Source organism: Podarcis liolepis (genome assembly GCF_965112155.1).
Source record: "Podarcis liolepis genome assembly, chromosome: 7".
Classification (NCBI taxonomy): Eukaryota; Metazoa; Chordata; class Lepidosauria; order Squamata; family Lacertidae; genus Podarcis; species Podarcis liolepis.
Window position 1 is genome coordinate 12,961,675 of NC_139561.1, and position 22,192 is coordinate 12,983,866.

The 22,192-nt window shown below is 51.1% G+C and overlaps 1 protein-coding gene across 4 annotated transcripts in view; it reads left to right on the forward strand.

Annotated features, from left to right (window-relative positions):
- SPEN (spen family transcriptional repressor) overlaps window positions 1-20,274 on the forward strand; it is a 66,250-nt gene extending 45,976 nt beyond the window's left edge. For 2 of the 4 annotated variants that reach the window (XM_083514560.1, XM_083514562.1), the window contains exons 7-15: window positions 1,171-1,296; window positions 1,831-1,944; window positions 2,858-2,971; window positions 7,059-7,159; window positions 7,864-15,748; window positions 17,069-17,482; window positions 17,978-18,172; window positions 18,518-18,676; window positions 19,096-20,274. In XM_083514560.1, coding sequence (XP_083370686.1) covers window positions 1,171-1,296; window positions 1,831-1,944; window positions 2,858-2,971; window positions 7,059-7,159; window positions 7,864-15,748; window positions 17,069-17,482; window positions 17,978-18,172; window positions 18,518-18,676; window positions 19,096-19,227 — 9,240 coding nt within the window. In that variant the 3' untranslated portion in view covers window positions 19,228-20,274. The remainder of the gene's footprint in view (window positions 1-1,170; window positions 1,297-1,830; window positions 1,945-2,857; window positions 2,972-7,058; window positions 7,160-7,863; window positions 15,749-17,068; window positions 17,483-17,977; window positions 18,173-18,517; window positions 18,677-19,095) is intronic. The other 2 variants (XM_083514561.1, XM_083514563.1) reach the window with 2 other exon arrangements.
- Window positions 20,275-22,192: the final 1,918 nt, after the last annotated feature.

The window sequence follows — 22,192 nt, forward strand, 5'->3', positions numbered from 1 at the left end:
TGGCAGTGGGGTATGTTGCAGATCCACTGTTGTGCGAATGCCTTGTCATTAATGGAAAAGTGAGCCCTAGGGGTGTGGCTGTTTGTTTTTGCTTTAATTGCTTGCTCACGGCAAGTCAGTCACCCTAAGTTGGAAGCTCCTATGCTGCTATGTCACTAGAACAAAGACTGACTGGTGTTAGAGAAGTCCCCTCTTTGGGCAAGTCTTTGCTTCCCCACCTTTGTTTGGAGCCAAAGGCTTCTGGGAATGGAAGTCTTCTCCGGATCTTTTCCTCTTGTCCTTGGACTTGTTGAAGGTGCTGGAGTCTCCTTCCTTGCCTGAATCTCCTAACACACTGCTCACAAAGGCAGAAGTGAGTGTTGTTTTGCAAAAATAGAAAGTGTCCAGCTTCTATTTCTAGCTTGGGAGGATGACTCGTCCTACTCAGAGAACATTGTGCCTGCCTCTGCTCCTAGTCATCAGAGTGAAGGCTGGCCAAAATGTTGTTTATCCTTCTGCCTGCCTAAGCCCATTAAATCCCCAGGTAGATAATTTTCTCTAGGACAGGCTTTAAATATTTCCAGAGTATCTTAGTCACTACTTAGATTTCAGCTGTTGCTAAAGATATATATATATAAAAACAAAAGCCAACATTCAGATAACTAATCAGCATCACAATGTTGTTGCATTGTTGCTGTTGTTCATCTGGATTTTATTGTGTGCATCATCTTGGTTTAGAATGAGCTGCAAGATGAGGAAGGGAGGGAAGAGTGGATTGTTGTGGTTTTCCATGAGCAGTATTTTTAAGAGCATAAAAATAGGACAGGAACACTGAATGGTTTGGGGGCATTGTCATTTAGAAAAAGAAGCTGAGGAGGGGAAACTGCTTCTGTCACTTGTGTCCACACCCCAACCTGACCTTGCTGGTTTAGGAAGCAAAAGAGAGTCCACAGGTGTGAGTGGATACTTGACCTAGGACCACCAGTTGCAGACTCCCACTTATGTTGCTGAGCTGTTTTTGACTTGCCAACAACTGCTTTAAACTGGGGTTCAGCTGCATCCCTGAGGGCTAACCTGCCAAACTATGAGCCTGCTTCCTCCTTAGCAGGGCGTTCTCTTTGACCAGCAGTCCTCTTGGTGCCCTGTGGCCTAGTCTGTCTCTCAGTGTGAACTGCTTTCCTTCCCCACCAGGATATTGACATCAAGAAAGTGAATGGGGTTCCCCAGTATGCATTCCTGCAGTACTGTGATATTGCAAGTGTGTGTAAAGCGATCAAGAAGATGGATGGGGAATATCTCGGAAATAATCGGCTCAAGGTAAATTTTCTCCTAGAAGTGCTGCTCTTTGAGGGGTTTTTTTGTTTCCAGAGATTTTAAGTGATTCTTGTCAGCTTGAGTCGTGAAGCAAGGATAAGATGCCCTGTGTCCCTCTTAGGGCCTTTCTGTTTGCTTGTAGATGAGATTGGATTGTTTCTGGGATTTTTCAGTCCCTCCAGATGGCACGAATGGGCAAAGTTGTTTGACCACCTTGGTGCAGAACCTGGAAACTGAATGGGCGTGGAGGTGGCATTTGTTTTCTTGCCCATTCACAGTTTTCTCTCCAGCTCCTTGTCCTGTACAGACTGCAAGTTGCACTTGATTCACTTGCCATAGGAAGGGGCCACACTTTGTGTCCATTTAAGCTTCTGGAATTTATGTTAATTAAAACTGGCTTTTAAAAAAACCAAAACTGGCTTAGTACTTGCTCGCACCTGCTCTACGGATCTTAGTTTAGAATTAGGCCTGCTCTTGTTAAATGAGCTTAATTGTGAATTCTTTGACTGACTGGAAGTTTTGCCCTTTTGTGTCCAGCTGGGCTTTGGGAAGAGCATGCCCACCAACTGCATGTGGTTGGATGGTCTTTCGACAAACGTGACGGATCAGTATTTAACGCGACATTTCTGCCGCTATGGTCCTGTGGTGAAGGTAGGTGGGAGGCTTTCTGCAGCACGAAGAGGTCTCCTCTCTTCCTTCCTCAATAAACCTGCTCTTTTCTGACCCCACATTCAAGCTCCGTCCTGAAGACCTGCTTCTGTCTCTATATTTCTCTCTCTCTCCGGGCTGAGCCTATCCTTCCGAGAGGTCCAAAGCTCTCGCCACCTTTTGCAAAACTGTGACTCCCCCTAGAATTGTGGGTGCATGGCCCACTTCAGTGACAGGGCTCAGATTAGTCTCCAGAAGTTGTCTTATGGCTCCCATTCTAAATGCAGAGGCAACTGACTTCTCCTGCCTCCCCCCTTTAATCTCCCCTCTTCCCCCTTGCAGGTATCTCAGGTACATGCACTGAGCTGCCTTTTAATCTCTGGAGCAGAGGTTGATCTTAAAGTCATGTAGCACCTCTGCATGAATGAATCATGCAGGGGGGTTGGACAAGCTTGAGCCAGGAATGCCTCCTGCATAATCTCTGCAGGGAGTGGGTGGGATTTTGAACTCTTGGCATTACTTCCACAGAGCCTGCTGGTGCCTTGTGTCTCAAGCAGCACACGTTTATCTCCTTAGTGAAACTGTGGTTTGTTCTGTTTTTTAAACAGAATTTGTACTCTCCGGGCATAAAATTTGCAACTGCAGGGAAATAAGTAAAATACAGAAAAACAAAATAAAGGCCTACCAATGCCTCAAGCCACATGATTCTCAACCTAGAGCAGTCCCTTTCGCCCCTTTTTATTGTCTCTCTTACAAGATGCCTTGTTGCGGGGAAGGCTGAAAACGCCTCTAAATTTGGTGTTGTAACCGTATCTATTCTCCCTGCCCCTAGTTGCATTTGTTTGCTGGGACTGACGTTCCTGTCCTGTGGATGAGGCTCTTATTTTGGTTTTGTTTTGTTTTTTTGTTCTTGCAGGTGGTGTTTGACCGCTTAAAAGGCATGGCTCTCGTTATCTACAATGAAATTGAATATGCACAAGCTGCTGTAAAAGAGACCAAGGGGAGGAAAATCGGTGGGAATAAAATTAAGGTCTGCAAAATTCAGTTCCTAAAGATTAGTAGTAATGATAATAACCAGTAGTAAATAATAGGCCAGACAGGGGAATTGCTTAATGACACAGAATGCTTTGCCAAAGTTTTTCTAAGATTGATTATTGTCACCCCCTCTGCTGAGTGGAGCTGTGCGGGCATCTCCAACTGCTGCTTGCAGCCTTTCCCTTCCTGTCATTTGCTTTGCTCAGTTCTTCTCCTTTCCTAAGTTCTTTGGCTGCTGGACCTTGTGCCGCTAACATCTCTGCAGCTGTAGAATTTCCTTGGCCCTCTTGGCTCACTGCATCCTTCCCAAGGAGAGATCACCTTGAGCGCAGGAGTCTTGCCTTGTGTACATGGATGTGCCAGGTGCGATGACCACCTGGCCTGTGCCATTTGGGGCATAGTAAAGGCATGTGCTGTGTCCCATGGTGCTTTTTCCGAGATGGAGATAAGTTCTACGTCAGAGGAAAGATGTGGTCCTTGTGGTGCATTGGGCACTGTCCAGGACGGCCTTTGAAATGTCGTCTCCTCTTGTCTTGCTTGGTTATCCGCTTCCAAATAAGACATCCTACTTGGTGTCAGAGGTGTGGGTGGGTGCTTGCGCACACTCAGTAGGATAGCCCTCCCCAACCTAGTGCCCTCCCAGTGTTTTGGACCACAACTCGCATCAGCCCCAGCCAACAGGAAGGCACCATATTTTTGGGGGGGGGAGGTAGGCGGGGCAGGGGACTGCACTAAGAGGTGAACACCTTAAAGGTGCATTGTAAAGGATGAATTTAACATTGAGCCTCCTGTGTGTTAGTTCTGTAGCTTGTGTGGCTTCAGTGAGTTTGATGTCTGCCTGCCCTGTTGCTTTGGAGTATTACAGAATGTCTTCCGGTGCATCCGTCTTAAACCTTTTAATTAATGACCTTTGATTAAAATTAGCCGGTTGGGTTTTTTGACATTGTAACAGGTGTTTGAGGATTGTTTATTCAACTTCCTGAGAGAGGGATTTATTGAATCTAATTTATAGAGTTGGAAGGGACCCCTGCAGTGCAGGAACCTCAGCTAAAGCATCCATGACAGATGGCTACCCAACCTCTGCTTAAAAACCTTCAAGGAAGGAGAGTTCACAACCTTCCGAGGGAGGCTGTTCCACTGTTGAACATCTCTTACTGTCAGATCTCAATCTCCTTTTTTGTGACTTGAAGCCATTGGTAGGAGTCCTACCGTCCAGAACAGGAAAAAACAAGTTTCCGTGTGACAATGCTTTAGATATTTGAAGATTGCTATCATATCTCCTCTCAGTCTCCTTTTTTCCATGCGAAACATACCTAGCTCCTTCAACCGTCCCTCATATAAGGCTCGGCTTCTAGACCCTTGATCATCCTAGTTGCCCTCCTCTGCACACTTTCCAGCTTGTCAACATTCTTCTTAAATTGTGGCACCCAGAACTGGACACAGTATTCCAGAACTGGACACAGTATTCCTGGGTTGGTCTGACCAAGGCAGAATAGAGTGGTACTATTACTTCCCTGTGACGCAGGTAGTGCTGTGATCTAAACCACTGAGCCTCTTGGGCTTGCCGATCAGAAGGTTGGCAGTTCAAATCCCCACGATGGGGTGAGCTCCCGTTGCTTAGTCCCAGCTCCTGCCAACCTAGCAGTTTGAAAGCACGGCAAAAAGTGCAATTAGATAAATATATACCACTCCGGCGGGAAGGTAAACAGCGTTTCTGTGCACTGCTCTGGTTTTGCCAGAAGCGGCTTAGTCATGCTGGCCACATGACCTGGAATAACTGAGCACCGCAACCCCAGAGTCATTCGCGACTGGATTTAACTGTCAGGAGTCCTTTACCTTTTTATTACTTCCCTTGATCTAAACACATCTGTTGATGCAGCCTTTTTTGCTGCTGTATCATACCGTTGCCTCATGTTAAGCTTGTGGTCCACCAAAATCCCTAGATTCTTTTCACATGTACTGCTAGTCACTCAGGTGTCCCCCACCCTATATTTGTGCATCTGGTTCTTCTGTCTAAGTGCAGAACCTTACATTTATCCCTATTGAAATTATTTTTGTTAGCTTGCACCTGGTTCTCCAATCTGTCATTTTGAATTTTGATTCTGTCTTCTGTGGCATTAGCTACTGCTCCCAGTTTTCTGCCATCTGCAAATTTGATGAACATCCCCTCAATTCCTTCATCCAAGTCATTTATAAAGACGTTGAACAACAGGCCCAGGACAGAACCCTGCCGCACCCCACTTGTCACTTTTTCCCAGGATGACGAGAAACCAAAAATGAGTACTCTTTGGGGTCAGTCAGTCAACCAGCTACAAATCCACCTTGTTCAACCCACATTCTACCAGCTTCCTCGCAAGAATATTGTGGGGGGGGGGGTAGTCAAAAGCCTTACTGAAATCAAGATACACTATGTCCACAGCATTTATCTGATCCACCAAGTTTGTAATTCCATCAAAAAAAGAAATCAGGTTGGTCTGGCATGACATATTTTTGAGAAACCCATGCTAGGTCTTAGTAATCACAGCATCCTTTTCTAAATGACCGACTGTTGAATTATCTGTTCTAGGACCTTCCCTGGCATTGATGTCAAGTTCACCGGTTGGTAGTTACCCAGGTCTTCCTTTCCCCCCTTTCTAAGGATGGAGACAACATTTGCCCACCTCCAGTCTGTAGGGACCTCACCTGTTCTCCAAGATTTCTCAAAGATCATAGACAAAGGCTCTGAAATTACATCCACAACCTCCTTTAGTACCCTTGGATGCAGCTCATCAGGCCCTGGAGATTTGAATTTATTTACAGTAACTAGGTGTTCCCTAATACCTCTTTTCCTATCTTGGGACGCAGCTCTCTCCTTACATCATTTATTCTGTTATCACCAGGTTCGGCATCGCTTTCCTTTAGGGTGCCGACAGAGACAAAGTAGGTGTTGAGTAGTTCCCCCTTTTCTCTGTCTTCTCCAAGGAGAGGATCCACCACTTTCTTGTTCTTCTTCTTACTTTGGACATAGCCAAAGAAACCTTTTTAATTATTTCTAACCTTCCTTGCAAGCCTAAATTCAGTCTGAGCTTTAGCCAGCCTGACTTTCCCCCTGCAACTCTTGGAATCACACCCAGTAGTTCCTTAAGCTTTTTGAAAATTGGCCTTTTTAAAATCCGGAGTGTGTGTCCGACTACACGGTTTCTCCTTGCCTCTGTATCATGAAAGCCAGAAGAACATGATCACTTTCTCCCAAGTTTCTTTGTACTTCCACTTTGTCAATCAGTTCCTCTTAATGATCCCCTTGATGCTTCTTCCACCTTCTGGGAAATTAAATTGTTGGAGAGGCAATGGAGGAATTTGTTGGACCTTGCATTCTTGGCATAGTTAGAGTCCCAACAAATATCACCCTACAATTCCTACATTCCAGTCATGAGTCTCAAGCCACCAGTTTTCAGTAATGCCTACCAGGTCATATTTGCTATCATGTGCTAAAAGCTCCAATTCATCTTGCTTGTTTCCCATACTCTGTGCATTTGGGGATTTAGTATCTATGGATTTAGTATTCTGGGTTTGGCTTGCTGTGTAAGATTGACCAGGGGCATTTTAATTGTAGTTCTTGGGAAAAGCAACAGTAACACCAAGAACAAGAACAATGTCTCACTAGTTATATATGCATTCATAATTAGCTGGTGATCCTTTTGACTAAAATCATACAGAAAAATCACTCTCATATTAACATGTTGAAGGTTATCGGTGGCTAAATGCACCCTGTCTTCCCCACCTTCCTTATGATATTCTCAGATGTATCTGGTTGGCCACTGCTGAATTGGCCCAGCATGGTTGCTGTTCTTTTTTCATAATGTGTATGGCAATTATGATACTTCCATACACACATCTAAGCTGTGAAGCACCATATTCTATTAAAACTAGCTTCTACGTTAAAACCCACCAGCAAGCAAAGTTCTCATCTGATGGTTTAATGACTTTTAATCATGTCACAGATCTGCTCTCCTTTCCCTGTGTCTTAAATGCAGATGATGAACCTTTTTTCATAATTGGGTGTTGTTGGGAGTAACGGGCCTTTAAAAATTCTTGTTTTTCAGGTGGATTTTGCAAACCGTGAAAGCCAGTTGTCATTCTATCAATCTATGGAGAAAACGGGTCAAGATATCAGAGACTTCTATGAAATGCTGGCAGAAAGAAGGCAAGTGCCCCTGATGTCTTTACAGCGCCCAACATGGGTCTCTGGAGGTTGGGTGGATCTACCCAGCAATTCATAATTCAATTTTTTTGGCATTTTTTCTGCCGTCATTTTAATTCTTTTTGGCTTTTTTATTTTTACAATGGATATCCAAAATACCATTGTGAGTTGGGGAAGGGGTTAGCAGCCAGTAGCAATTCTGTTTAAATGACTGCAGCTCATAACCAACAGGGGGACATTTTGAGGGAGAGGCCCAGAGTGCTGTCTCACGGTGTACATTGGACCAAGAGACATGGATGATGAGGGAGCTGCTGCAGTGACCTGCAACACCTGTGCCATGTTGGCCTTCCTTCCTGAGAAGGTGCAGAATTGCACCTGCAACAGATATCGCCCAGCCCTGCCAGACACATTCCATATATAGCAAGGGACTATGGGATTCTGGGCTGGAAGCTGAAGGGCCTTAGAGCAGAAGGGTTTTTTTCCATCACTCATTCCTGCTGAAGGTCATGGCTTAGGAAAAGCCTCTGAAGCCTCTCTTAGCAGTGGGACGTGGGGTGGGGGCTATTGAACTAAAGGATCAGCTGCCTGCTTAGAAAATAGCTGTTCTTTTTGTCTTTTGATTGAACCTGTAGCTACAGTAGTCGAGCTGTATATGGTGGTCTTGATCTGGGGAGAAGCTGACTTTTTTATGTTCCTGGGTTTGGCAGGGATGAAAGGAGAGGATCTTACGACTATGCTGCTGACCGTACCTACTATGAGGCTGTTCGCACCCCAGGAACATATCCAGAAGATCCTCGGAGAGAATATCCAGCCCGTAGCAGGGAGTTTTATGCTGACTGGGATCCTTACCAAGCAGAGTATTACGACCCACGGTATTACGACGACCCACGGGAATACAGAGATTACAGGGGTGACCCTTACGAGCAAGACATAAGAGAGTATAGTTACAGGCAACGGGAGCGGGAGCGATTTGAATCAGACCGGGACCGGGACCATGAAAGGAGGCCCATTGAAAGGAGCCAAAGCCCAGCTCACTCCCGACGGCCCCAAAGCCCTGGAGCATCTCCCTCCCAATCAGAGAGGCTGCAGAGCGATTCTGAGCGCAGGATCTACAGCCGGTCCTCGGAGCGGAGCGGCAGCTGCAGCTCCCTCTCCCCACCCCGCTATGACAAGCTGGACAAAGCCCGCCTCGAGCGCTACACAAAAAGCGAGAAGCCTGAAAAAGAGCGGGCCTTTGAGCAAGAGAGAACGGACAAGGACAAGCGCCTGGTAAGGAAGGAGAAACCAGAAAAACTTGAGAAGGATAAAGCGGAGAAGCAGAAACGGAGGGCCAAAAATCATTCTCCCAGCTCTCAGTCGTCGGAAACAGACCCAGAAACCGAACGGGAGCCCACCCCTGAGAAGGTCAAAGGCAGCAGCAAAGGGAGTCGGGAGAGAGCAGATAAAGAAGGAGCTGCGAAGAACCGCCTGGAGCTGATGCCATGTGTCGTGCTAACACGAGTCAAGGAAAAGGAAGGGAAAGTAATCGAACAGCCTGCTTTGGAAAAGCTGCGCGGGAAGCAAGAAAACGACATGCTCAAGTCTCCTTTGCTTGAACAAAAAATGCAGATTTCTCAGGCAGACCAAACCAAGTCAGAGCAGCTGAAACTTGAACCCGCCCGAGTGAAAGTGCCAAAAGAGAAGGTGCTTGCCAGTCACATCGAAGTGGTTGAGAAGGATGCAAAACTGAAGCCTAAGAAGCACCTGAAGGCAGAGCTGCCCAGTGAAGTGACTAACCCAGTAGATCTAGAAAAGCTGGAAGCTCGCAAAAGACGCTTTGCGGATGCAAACCTCAAGCCAGATAAGCAAAAAATGGACTTTAAAAGGAGTAGTCAGGAGGAGGAGGAAGCGCGTGTGGTTTTGAAAAAGCAGATTGAGTTAACAAGTAGTGAATCTGAGAGAAAGCCCTTGAGGAAAGAGACTCTTAAAAGGGAATCCAAGAAAACCAAGCTGGAAAGGCTTGCCTCAGTGACCAGCCCCAAAGAAGCTCAAGAGCCAGCCAGTATTTCTCTGGGGATTGGTTTACGGCCCAGTTTAGAGCTGCAGGCTAGGCTTGGGGAGCTACTTGAGGAACCTGGTGAAGCCCCTGAGATCCCTGTAAGGAAGGTCAACTCCATCAAATTGCAGCACAAGCATACACAGCTGTTAGATGAGCAAGGAACTGAGCGAGAGGACACATGGAAAACCTACTGCAGTCTTCCCGATGAAGTGCCCGACCACAAGCTAGCTCAAGAGAAGCCTCCGTCATCCGATATCGAGGAGAAGATTCCCATTGACATTGATCACACACAGAGTTACCGGAAGCAAATGGAGCTGAGTCGCAGGTTGAAGCAGCAAATGGAAATGGAAATTGCAAAGCACGAGAAGTTTGGCAGCCCAAAGAAAGACCTTGATGAGTATGAGAGGCGTAGCCTGGTGCATGAAGTGGGGAAACCCCCGCAAGATGTGACAGACGACTCTCCTCCCAGCAAGCGGAAGAAATCCTCTGACGCTTTCGACTTTGAAATTAGCACAAAGAGAGAGAGAAACTACAGGAGCTCTCGGCAGGTGAGCGAGGACTCCGAAAGGACGGCCTGTTCCCCTAGCCTCAGGCCCTTCCCTTTCCATGAGGATGAGGAGATGCTGGAGTCCCCGAGGCTGGTGCCTGTGAAAGAAACCAAAGAGTCGCCTAAAATGGATGAAAAGGGTCCTCCATATTCTAATGTGGCTGTAAGGGAGGATTCTTTGAAATTTAACCCCTACAACTCCAGTCGAAGAGAGCAGATGGTAGAAATGGCTAAAATAAAACTATCTTCTGTGAGTTGTGAGGAGGAATTGAACCGATGGGAGTCCCAAGTGAAGCAAGAGCCTGGGAGGGTGGACATCACCTTCCCAAGCAGCATTGTCAAGAGAGATGGCATAAGGAAGCGGTCAATACGGGATCTGGAGCCAGGAGAGGTGCCTTCAGACTCTGACGATGACGGCGATAATAAAGCCCATTCTCCAAAAACCCCTTCGTTGCTGGAGAGCTCCAGGTTGTCTTTTTTATTACGGGACAGGGAAGAGAAGCTTCGTGATCGAGAGGAGAGGCTGACAACCTCTTTGGAAAGGAACAAGTTTTATTCCTTTGCACTGGACAAGACAATCACTCCCGACACAAAGGCCTTGCTTGAGAGAGCCAAATCTCTCTCATCCTCCAGAGAAGAGAACTGGTCTTTCCTTGATTGGGACTCAAGATTTGCTAATTTTAGGAACAATAAGGACAAAGAGAAAGTGGATTCTGCTCCAAGGCCTATCCCCTCGTGGTATATGAAAAAGAAGAAAATCCGAACCGATTCTGAAGGGAAGCTGGATGATAAAAAGGAAGACCACAAGGAGGATGAGCAAGAGAGGCAAGAGCTCTTTGCTTCACGCTTCCTGCACAGCTCCATCTTTGAGCAGGACTCGAAGCGCCTGCAACACTTGGAAAGGAAAGACGAAGACCTTGACTTCCTCTCTGGTAGATTGTATGGCCGGCAGGCATCCCTGGATGGGAACATTGGCATGTCAGACTTTGTGCCGGAGCCAGTGGTTCTCTTCCACAGCAGGTTTGTGGAGCTCACAAGAATGCAACAAAAAGAAAAGGAGAAAGACCAGAAGCCCAAAGAAGCAGAAAAGCAGGAGGAGAAGGAGAGTCAGCCCAAAAGCCCAGAAGCAGCAGCGCCTGAGGACAAAGTGGCAGAGCATAAGCATCTGCTTTCAGCTGGGCCATTTCCAGCTGCTCTTGTACTCCAAGAACCAGGGCCAGCCATGCCGGAAAAGGTCACGAACGAGAAGTTGCCGGTCATTGCGCCCTCTTTGAGAGAAGAGAAGCCTCTGCTAGAACTTGGTCCTGTGGCTGAAGATCCAAAGCCTCTTCCAGAACTCCTTGCTGCTGTCAAAACTGAACCACCTGAGCATATGGAAGCACCGCCAGGAATAGACAGCAACAAGGACCCTGCTCTTTCTGCAGCAACTCCTCCTGAGGAAGACTCGGTATCCCTAGTGCACCCTTCCTATTTGGACACAAAGCCACCCACGCCCGGATCTTCCTTCTCTCAAGCGGACATCTGCACAGATCCAGAACCTGAAATAATCCCACCACCACCACCACCACTCAAACCAGCAGCAAGGTCCGAGGAACTGCCTGAGCTGAAAGAAGAAAATGTTTCACCATCTCTGAACTCTGAGGCTGGTGCAGGGCAGAAAGCAGAGCCAGCTGTGGAGGTCCTGCCTCCAGTCTCCGACACGGAGATGGAAGCAGAACCACTTGTTGTCATCAAAGACAAGAAGCCGAACAAGAATAAACGTTCCAAAAACCCTGTCCAGACTTCGGTTGCAAACGTTGCAGAGAAGCCTGTCACAAGGAAGAGTGAAAGGATTGACCGCGAGAAACTTAAAAGGTCGGGCTCTCCCCGCGGGGAAGCACTGAAGGTGGAAACAGAGAAGGTTTCGAGAAACGCTGCTAAATCTCCAAGTGCTGCACCAGAGCCGGAAAACCCAGAGCCTAGCTTGCCAGTGGGCAGGACAAGGCGCAGGAATGTGCGGTCAGTTTATGCCACCACAGGGGACCACGAAGGCCCATCGCCTATGAAGGATACTCTGGAGGTCACCAGATCTACCAGGAAAAGGGTTGAAAGGGAGCCACCAGACTCTGCCTTGACTCCAACCCCTCCAAGAAGAGGCAGGCCTCCCAAATCCCGTCGCAAGCCTGAGGAGGAAGTCTCTCCCGTGAAGGTTGAACCAGCTCACCCAGAGGTAGAAGAAGCAGAATCAAAAGAGATGTTGGAAGTCCCGAAACCTGTGGAGGGGTGGAGGTCACCTCGATCCCAGAAGCTGGCACACAGCCACTCTCCAGCAGCCAGCACTCCTCAAGCCAAGAAAGGGGGGAAGAACGAGTCAAAGGCTGAGAATTTGGCGGAGCCAGAAGAGACCCCTGACCTCTCTGGCCAAGGCTCGAATGGAAGTGAAAATGGTAACAAACCCAAGGTGGAGAAAGAGCCTCTTCTGAGCGACCAGAAGCGAGAGAGGAAAGAAGTCGAGCTGGAGAAAAATGTCCCTGAAGCCTGCACCATTGAGATTGTGGAAAGAAAGCCTGTCTCTGAGAGAACTCCAAAGTCCAAACGTGGAAGATCCAGGAACGTCAAGGCCGTCGATAAAGCCTCCTTGATGAAGAGCTTGAAAAGCGTTGAAATCCGGCTTAATGTGGATGAAGTCAAAGGTGCTTTGCGGCCCAGCGAAGAGGACATGGAGCCTGTGCCGGCATCGTCCCCCAAGAACAAAAGTCCCCGGAAAGAAGACAAATTGTCACCCCATTTCATAAAGACAGAGGCAGAAGACCCCTTCCAGGAAGCAGAGAAAGATCTGGCTTGTGAGTCGACACAGTCTCCTGAAGCAGACCAGCTGGCCAAGCAGATCGAACTGGAGCAGGCCGTGGAGAACATTGCAAAGCTCACCGAAAGCCAGACGATTGCAGCCTACAAGGAACAGGCGGCTGAAGTGTCAGACGTTCGCCCGGAGGAAGACGGGGACAAGCCTGCTCATCAGGCCAGCGAAACAGAACTCGCAGCTGCCATTGGCTCCATCATCTATGACATCTCTGGAGAGGCCGAAAGTTTCCCTGCTCCACCAACGTATCCTACCGAATCCGAATCAGAAATGCCCGCAGAACCGTTGGTGCTGCCGCCCGCACGAGAAGAGATGGAGCCTGAAACTGATCAAGCCGTGAGCAATATCTTGGAGTCGGAAGCCACTTCAGTTGAGCCGCCTGCCCCACCAGGCCCTGGCACTGCCCCAGAGGCAGACTCTGCCAAAGAGGTGGAAGTGAGTGTGAGCGAATCCTCCAATTCGGCACAAGAAGCAGAAACCTTGCAAGAGGCCGACATGGCTCGGAAGGAACGGGGCCGCCAGAAAACCACCCGGCCGAGGCGCAAGCGGAGCACAAGCAAGAAAGGGGATACAGCAGCAGAACCGAGGACTGTTGAGCCCGAACGAGTACAAAGCAAATCTCCAGTGGCCAACGAGGTTAAGGGGAAGTCAGAAGGAGCCTCGAAGGAAGAGAGTCAAGATAAAAGCTCTCCTCTGGCTTCCCAGCCGGGTCCCCCTGATGCCAGCAAGGCTGCAGCCCTGGAGGGGGCTTCTCCAGAACCTCCTGTGGCAGACAGCATCCCCCCGCCCAAAGCAGTGGAGCTGCTATCTCCATCAGTTCCTGTTGAAGAGGTGAGCCAGAGCGCCTTCAAACTACAGCCGGGGGCTGACAGCGCTCCAGTGACTCCTCCGCCAGGCACCCCCAATACACCTCTGCCAGTAGCAACCCCATCTTCAGCTGCAGCAAAGCCTGTCTCCGCTGGGTCTGCCCCTCTTCACTCCAGCACAGCAAAGGTGACTGAGTGGATTGTGAAGCACGAGGAGGCCCGGGCCCGCTCCACCCCACCGCCGGCTCTGCCCCCTGACACAAAGGCATCAGATATAGACACAAATTCCAGCACTCTGAGGAAAATACTGATGGAGCCCAAGTACGTCTCCTCAACCAGCGTGGCATCAACAACGCATGTCACGACTGCCATAGCCGAGCCTGTGAGTTCACCTCGTCTGCTAGAGGAAGATCCTCCGCACCCTCCAGCAGAGGTTGTCCGGCCAGGATCAGAAGAGAAGCCAGCCGTCCCAGCCATGAATGCTTTGGAGCCGCCAGTTGCAGAGGCCCCAGTTTTCACCGAGAAAGAGAAGGTCATCACTGTCATTGCTCCCAAGGCCACTTCTGTGATAAGCAGGATGCCCCACAGCATTGACCTTGAGGAAACCCCGCGGATAACCCTGGTGAAGCAAGCGCCCCAGACGTGCCTAGTCAACGCCCTCTCGCCAAAATACAAGCAGAGGCCAAGCACCAATGACAACAGCCGGTTCCATCCGGGATCCATGTCCGTAATTGAAGATCGGCCGGTGGAGACAGGGTCCAGCCCCGGTCTTCGCGTCAACACATCAGAAGGAATCGTGCTCCTGAGCTATTCCCAGCAGAAGACAGAAGGCCAGCAGCGGATCACAGCAAAGATCAGCCAGATCCCCCCAGCAAGCGCAGTTGACATTGAATTCCAGCAGTCAGTGTCCAAGTCTCAGATCAAGCAAGAGCCTCTTGGCTCCTCTCAGCCAATCCCAAAGGGCTCTCAGACGCCAACGGGGTACGGGAGTGTCTCAGCCCCATCGTCCCTTGTGCTGGGAGCTCAGCAGTACAGCCCTTCCCCTGTACTTTCCTCCATTAAGCAGGAACGGGGCAGCCTGGAAAAATCGGAGCCCCTGCACCTCTCTGTCCAGGCACCCACTTCTCAGTCGGGGCCAGTCAAAGTCCTTTCCCAGTCTGCCAACACTCCATCCATCCTCGTCCACAACCAGATGGTGCTCCCACAGAGCATTGCTTCTTCCACCAACAAAAAGCTTCCAGACCCAGGTGCCCTGAAAGTGGAGACCAAGACTCTTCAGCCGTCGAGCTTGAGCCCCGGGGTTGGGCCTCATCACCCTTCCTTGTCTAGCAAGATACACCCAGAGGCCAATCATGTGAGTGCGGGGCCCAGCACCCCAGCAGAGCGGGTGGTGTCTCACTTGGGGGTCACGAAGCAGGAGCCCCTCTCTCCACGGACAAGCGGGCACTCTCCGTCTCCCTTCCCAAGGGCTTGCCATCCGGGCGGCCCTTCTTCCCCAGCCCTGTCTGGAAACAACTCCATGCTAGGGATCCAGGGGTCTCCTTGCCCTGGGATCCCAGTGCCTCAGTACATCTCCAGCATGCACCCCGAGCAGTCTGTGATCATGCCCCCCCACAGCGTCACCCAGACGGTCTCCCTGGGGCACCTCTCGCAAGGGGAGGTCAGGATGAACACCCCTCCTCTGCCAGGCATGCCTTACAGCATCCGCCCTGAAGCGCTTCACTCCCCAAGGGCGGCTCTGCAGCCGCAGCGGTCCAGCACGCCGCAGCCAGCCCCCATCCGAGAGATCGTCATGCCACCTCTGTCTTCCCAGCATTCCTCGGAAGAGGAGATGCACTACCACCACACGGTGTGCCGGGGGTCTGCCCCCGTGCAGTCGGACGTGCTCGTCATGCAGCCAGACTACCGCTTGCACCCCTCCGGCATTCGGCTTGATCAGTACAACGTGCCCCGGGACGTGCGGATGATGATGCACCCGCACATGGCTGCAGTGGGAGGCGACCACCACCCAGAAACCCGGCAGTCCCGCACGCCAGAAGGGAGGTCTGTGAAGACGCCTCCCGCCACAAAGACTCTCCCGTCAGGCAAAGAGGCACCCAAGGCCTCGGAAGTCAAGATGGCTCACTCCCCCCACAGTGAGCCCCGCCTCCTCAGCGGCCAGCTGCCAGGACTGCCTCTGACGCAACCAGTTGTCGTCCCTCACGGCGTGCAGATCATGCACCCGGCGGGCACCTCCTTCCACGATTACAGGACGGTCTACGGGGACATGAGGAGCTACCACCCAGCGGCTCAGCTAGGCCATCCTCAGTTTTCCGGGGCATCGCCAATCGGGCTGCCTTCTCGGAGTATGACCCCCTCTCAGGTAAGCCAAAGGCACCGGGATCAATAGGTGGGGTGCTTCTGCGTCTTGTACCACCTTGGAGATAGTAGCGTTTAGGATGGCTTCATAAGCTTTTGTGGACCAGGTTCCATGTCTCCAGGTGTCATAGTGATTGAGAAAAATGCAGTCTGCAAAATTCAGCTGGGGCTAAAATGTGTGCAAAAAAGAAAATCTTGTTCATTGCAAGCTGCTTATGCCATAGTGAAGTGGGTTCCTCTTTAACTGAGGTCCCTGATGTTGACCCACAGCACCCTCAAACTCCTCTCATGGTGCATGCTAAGGCTCCTGTGCCTCCCATGTGTGTGTGTGTGTGTGTGTGTGTGTGTGTGTGTGTGTGTGTGTGTTGGGGGGGTTTGTCTGCTGTGTTTTTGAGGTGTGTGGAGTTTTCCCCCATCTAGTTGTTTTGGGGTCAGGGAAGCATTCTGAGCACCACCCTTCTTTCTTCTGTGAAATCAGTATCAAAAGTGCCCCTGGGCCCCAAAAGGTTAGGGGTCCCTGTGTTGCAAGACTGGCTGTTGTGTTTGCTGCAAGAGACCCAGGTGGGAATTGGCTCCTGTTCTTTGACATGCCCAGAATCGGACTCCTTCCTCTCCGCAGCCTGGGAGTTGCTCTGCCTGCCCGTCTGCCTTGGGAGTAGGGTGTGCATCTTCCAGGCTGCCTGAGGCAAGGAAGTGAAGTGCCACCAGCAAGTCCCTCCCTTTGTCTTCCGTTCCCACCCCTCCTCCCAGCTTTCAAGCCTGCTCTTGGCTTGTGTATAAAAACATTTTGGGATTGATGCAGCTGAGATGTGTGTGGCAAGTTCTTGCATGGCTGGGAGGCATGTACCTCAGAAGGAAGTGGAGTGTGCCAGCAGCAGCTACCACAAACATTTGATGCACAGGGTAGCAGGTCACAGGGAGTGTTTTTGGGGTCCTGCAGTGGTCCTTTATTTGTAGCTGTGTGGCAACAGATGTGGGGGCTTGGAAATCAGGGTCCTGGAAACCAGAGAAGGCTCCTCTGGAAACCAGAACCACAGCCACAGAGGCAGGTTATGGCTGAGCATGCAGACATCCTTGAGGAGGAGCCATTGTTGGAGACCCTAGGGATAGAAGCCACAAGTTTTTTTTAATCTAGAATGATAAACCTGCACTAGTTTGCTTTTCTGGGGAGAGGGTGTGGTGGTGTTTCTGAGAACTTTGGAGTTTGCGGCTCCTTTGCTGCCTGCCAGAGCCCTCTTTCAGAGAGCAGGCACAAGGAAGGCAGGACCAGACCAGTGTTTCCTCCTCCTCCAACACGCCCTGATTTTGTCTTTGTGCCTCTCAGGGTCTGCCAGAAGGGGAACACACCCACCCCAGCCAGCCAGCTCATAGCAAGACTCCCCAGCACACCCAGGAGCCCAAGGGAGCCCAGGCGGCAGGACCAGACCCCACTCACCACCCAGTGGCTGTCAACCGGCACGTCCAGCAGATCGACCCCCACTTGCACCTTCAGCGCAGCCAGGCGGACGCAGGCCAGACCTCCTACCCGTCTCCCGTCGCCATCTCTGTCAAACAGGAACTCCCATCCCCACATCAGGCCCCAGGGCAGAAGCCGGCGCTCTTTATCCCAACCACCTCTGGGCCTGGGGCTCCTCCGGGGCTGCCCCTCTCCCGGCCCGAGCCCCAGTCGGTGCTCAAGCAAGACCTTGCACCTCATCCTGTTTCCCAGAGACCGGTGGACATGGTCCAGCTGCTGACCGTGAGTTTTCTGTGCTGGCTTTTGATTGAATTATTGTTGGGGAGGGGTGCAGATGGCGGGGGGAGGCCTGGTGATGAACATTCAGTTGGGAAAGGGGGGTGCAAGCAGGAAGCGAGGGGCTGGTTGTGAAGGAGGAGGGCCCTGAGTGGGCCACAGAGGCTGGGCTCTGGCAGGGAGGCACTCGCCAATCTTGCACCTAGTTGTTGAAACCTCCAGGGGTGGGGAATCCTTTTAGTCCAAGGGCCGCATTCTCTTCCAGACAACTTCCTGGGGGCCGCATGTCACCGATGGGCAGGGCCAGAGGCAAATGTGCATGGGGCAAGGATACATTTCAGCTGGGCAAAAACACGATGGGTTTTGGGGGGTGCATTTGGTGGCTGGGCCTGAGGTCTCCCCCTCCAACTCTGCCCTGCTTCCTTGCAGTTATTCCATGGCTTTCGTCATTCACACTGAAGTATTCTCTCTCTCTCCGCCACCCCACCCCCCAATTTGCAGAAATACCCCATTGTCTGGCAGGGGCTCCTGGCCTTGAAGAACGACACGGCGGCCGTCCAGCTGCACTTCGTCTCCGGCAATAACGTCCTGGCACACCGCTCCTTGCCAGCCCCAGAAGGGGGACCTCCCCTGAGGATTGCTCAGCGCATGAGGCTGGAAGCGTCGCAGTTGGAGGGCGTGGCGCGCAGGATGATGGTAAATGGCTGGAGCAAGAGGCTCCTTTCTGAGGAGGGTCTTGCGCCTGCTGAGTCCGCTTGGCACGTCTACATTGGATTCCAGCCGCTCAAAGCGTCTGTGAGACCAGGCTTCAGAGGCCTGTTCAATCTGCAGCAGAATTGCACATTGCAGGACTGAGCATGGCTGCGTCCTGTGGGGAAAGCAGGGGTTGTTCATCAGTGCACATGAAATTACGTGTGTTGATGGATGTGCTTTTGCAGGCGCCTGGAATATATGGCGCTGGTTCCTTGGGAATGCAGGGATGGGGCAGCAAAGCACGCTCACATGAGATGTGCTCTTCAGGGGTCTTGTCCTGCCTTCCAGGTGGAGAGCGACTATTGCCTGCTGCTGGCTTTGCCTTGTGGACGAGACCAAGAGGATGTTGTGAACCAGACGGAGTCGCTCAAGGCAGCCTTCATTAGCTACCTGCAAGCCAAGCAAGCCGCTGGCATCATCAACGTTCCCAACCCCGGCTCCAACCAGGTATGGGGAAGGGAGAGAAAGATGGGTTTGTTTCCTCCCCAATAATGTGTTTAAATGCGAGGACTTCTTTGGCTGTTGTTAGAATGCAGTGCCTGAGCATATGCAGAACGCATTTCCCTCACCACTGTGTGAACTTAATGAGACTTGTCTACACCTGCTCTTCCAGGCAGGCTTGAGAGACATCCCCACCACATCTCTCCCGCTCCCCAGCTTTGCTTTGTTCTTTTGGGGACACCACAGCTGAACTTGTGAAGCAGCAGCAAGGTGGAGCCTGTCGAGTTCGAATCACAGGAGCCCAGGCCTTTCAGCACAAGTGGCTGAGGGTCTGCCCTTTGTGCTCCTGCCTGGGGCGAATGTGTTGGCCATTGAGAGCTTGTGTGGTCACCCTTTCCCTCTCCTTTGTGTTTTCTCTATTCCAGCCCGCCTACGTCCTACAGATCTTCCCACCCTGTGAGTTCTCCGAGAGTCACCTCTCCCGCCTCGCCCCAGACCTCCTCGCCAGTATCTCAAACATCTCTCCTCACCTGATGATTGTCATTGCATCGGTCTGAGTGGCTTACAGTTACGGACTTCTTTCTCCAAGGCCCTACAGCAAAAACAGAGAGACAGTGAATGACGAAGGAAGGGAGGATGGACGGAAGGGATTGGACCCTCCTGCCCAAAACTCTGGCTTTGTAGTGGCCGCCATTCTACCTTGTATGTTTACATATTGCTCTAGTGAAGACGGACACCTGAGGCACTTCAACGAGGCAGACTGGTCCTGGGAGCTGGTGCCTCCTTGTGGGGGGAATGAAAGGAAGGCTATTTTTTTTTACTTACGAAATAACTTAAAAACAAAAAAAGGAGGCGGAACCAGAACTGCCTTTGCACTAAATCAGTGACTTTGGACCTTTGCACAGTTAAAGATTTGTTGTGGCGTTCAGGGTGGATGTCTCGATACACGCACGAACTTGCGTTGTGGACTTAGAAAACGCAGGACCTGGGAACTTCCGCTCCAGTCTGCGGGTCAAGGAGCATTTGACGATGTGTCTCCCCACTCCTTCTCCCGGATGACCCCGCGCGCTGCCCCCCTCCCCCAATGCTGCAGTTGCCTCCTCTTCCTCCTCCATCATCTGGGATGTACAGTTTACACTGAAGCAAAGCAAAACACAAAAGGGAGAGAACTATTTCCCTTCCTGGTGGGATATGCAGGACTCTGTGGGTGTGTGTACATAGAAATATATATATATATATATATAATATATATATATATATAAATATATAATACTGACTTTAAAAAGAAATCTGATCCCCACAACATACTTTTTTTTAATCTGTGCCAAAAAATGTGTTTTCAGAGAAAATCTTATTTTCATACTCAGACTTTGTATTTGTCACTCATTTGTAAGTGTGCTTCATTTAGACATTGCCGCCTCCTCCCCGCCTCTCCCTGTTCCTTCACATGTGGAAGTGTTATACACTTGTACAGACTTTTTATCTCCTCCTCCTCCTCCTCCTGTCCTTGTCGTCCTAACAATTAATTTATGGAAATGTTTTCTCAGCGCCGTTTTGTTTTGTGTGTCCATTGGATTACAAACTTTATTAAAAAATACAAGACATTCCAGTCTTTGGTGTGCTGTGTGCAGCTGGCGGGACGGGGGCGGGACCGCAATTTATTTATTTATTGTACTTTCAACCTCTTTGCCTTCTGCTAGCTTGATTCTCATCTGGTACTTTAAAATTATTATACCCACTAGCACCCTTAACCCTAAAATGCCAGGTATCTAATTTCAGGCAGTCAGAGCCTGCTTTTGCCTGTCACGGGAGATGGAACCCACGGCTGGTGTCTCAGCATTTTCTGTCAGTCACTTGAAATGTGTATGTAGAAGAAAAAGACTGGGGTGGGGTTTGAGGATGTGTGCTCTTCGTTCTTGTGGATTACAGTGGGGCCTTTAGTGCAGTTTAGTCTGGATCCAACCCTACAAAGAAACGATGCCATTTAAAAAAACGGAATTACATCAGGTTCTGCAAATATAGCATATCTTTGCTTCAGGGTGGGTTAACTCCTTATTATCCTTTCTGGAGTGCGTCGGAGCAGAAATGTGGGTGTTGTAGCATTTACCTTACATGGTTTGAGGCCGTGTGAGAGAGCCCAGTTCCAAAATGAAGCGCCCCATCCACCCCACCCCACCCCGGCTCATGGAGATAGAAGCAGCTGCAGATGTACAAGGAGAAACCATTTTGTCAGCCAGAGGGAGTGCTGGGGTTCAATCTCCAGCTTCAAAAATAAATAAATGAGGCTGGTAAAGTTGTTTTAATTCACCTCTTCCCTAGCTGGAGCATCTTTCTCTACCCTGCCGCCTGCATCTGCCAAAATATTGACCAAATGCAGCTGAGGAGAATCTCTAGGACAGTGTTTCCCAACCGGTGTTCCGCGGCACACTAGTGTGCCATGAGATGTTGCCTGGTGTGCCGCGAGATGTTGCCTGGAGGGAGGCGGGCGAGGGCGTTTGCTTCCCGGAGGACTTGTGGGAAGCCGCCCCTTCCCTGGGTGACGCACCGCCTCGCGACTCCGGAGTCAGTCCCGAGGGCTCTCGGAGGGACTCGCGAGCGACGGCACGACGGCTCCGGGGCACGCTCAGCCGGGCCGCCGCGCGCCCCCGCGCAGCCCCTGCTGCAGCTGCCCGGCGTGGAGCGCGACGCGGAGCCGGCCGGGCTTGGAGGCGCCCAGGTAGGGCCGAGCCGGGCGGGGGCGGGGAGGTCTCGGTCTGCTGCGGGCGCAGGAGGGCGAGCGGGAGAGGGGGAGCCGTCGGGTCTCCTGGAAGGAAGCGAGGCGGCGGCTGAGGGGGATGCAGCCCCGTCCCCAGCAACAGGCGCTCCTCGAAGTGAGGCCACAAGTCGGGGCTCGGACAGGGCCTGGAAGCAGCGGCTCCGGCTCTTGGGAGCGGAGAAGGGGACTTCGAAAGCGGCCTGGAGGAGAAAAGCCCCGATGCAGCGAGAGCGGGGAGCGTGCTGCCTTGTCCAGGCCTCCTCGCTTTGTGCCGTCCGCTGCCGGGAGCAGGACACGGGGGCTCCTCGTTCGCATGCTTTCCCGGGTGATCGGTGAGGGTTAGGGTTAGGGTTAGGGTCCCTCAGTCCCTCACTTTGCTGCCTCCTCCCCCCCCCACCCCCAAAGCTTGGAGGTTCCCCGGCAAGGGGGAGGGAAAAAAATTGAAAGTTACACTTTCGTGCATCCCTCCCGGCGTGACGCTGCGCGCTGACGTCACGGGGCTGTAATGGTGGTGTGCCTCGAGATTTTTTTCATCAAACAAGTGTGCCTTTGCCCAAAAAAGGTTGGGAAACACTGCTCTAGGAGACCCAACACTGATGACCTGCCATTTTTCAACAACCAGCTTCCTCATTTCTCAACCTCGTCGAATAATTGGACAACCAGAAAACTTTTTCTTTTAATACAGTGCTAAGGGATTTTTAAGGGACGCGGGTGGCGCTGTGGGTTAAACCACAGAGCCTAGGGGCTGCCGATCCAAAGGTCGGCGG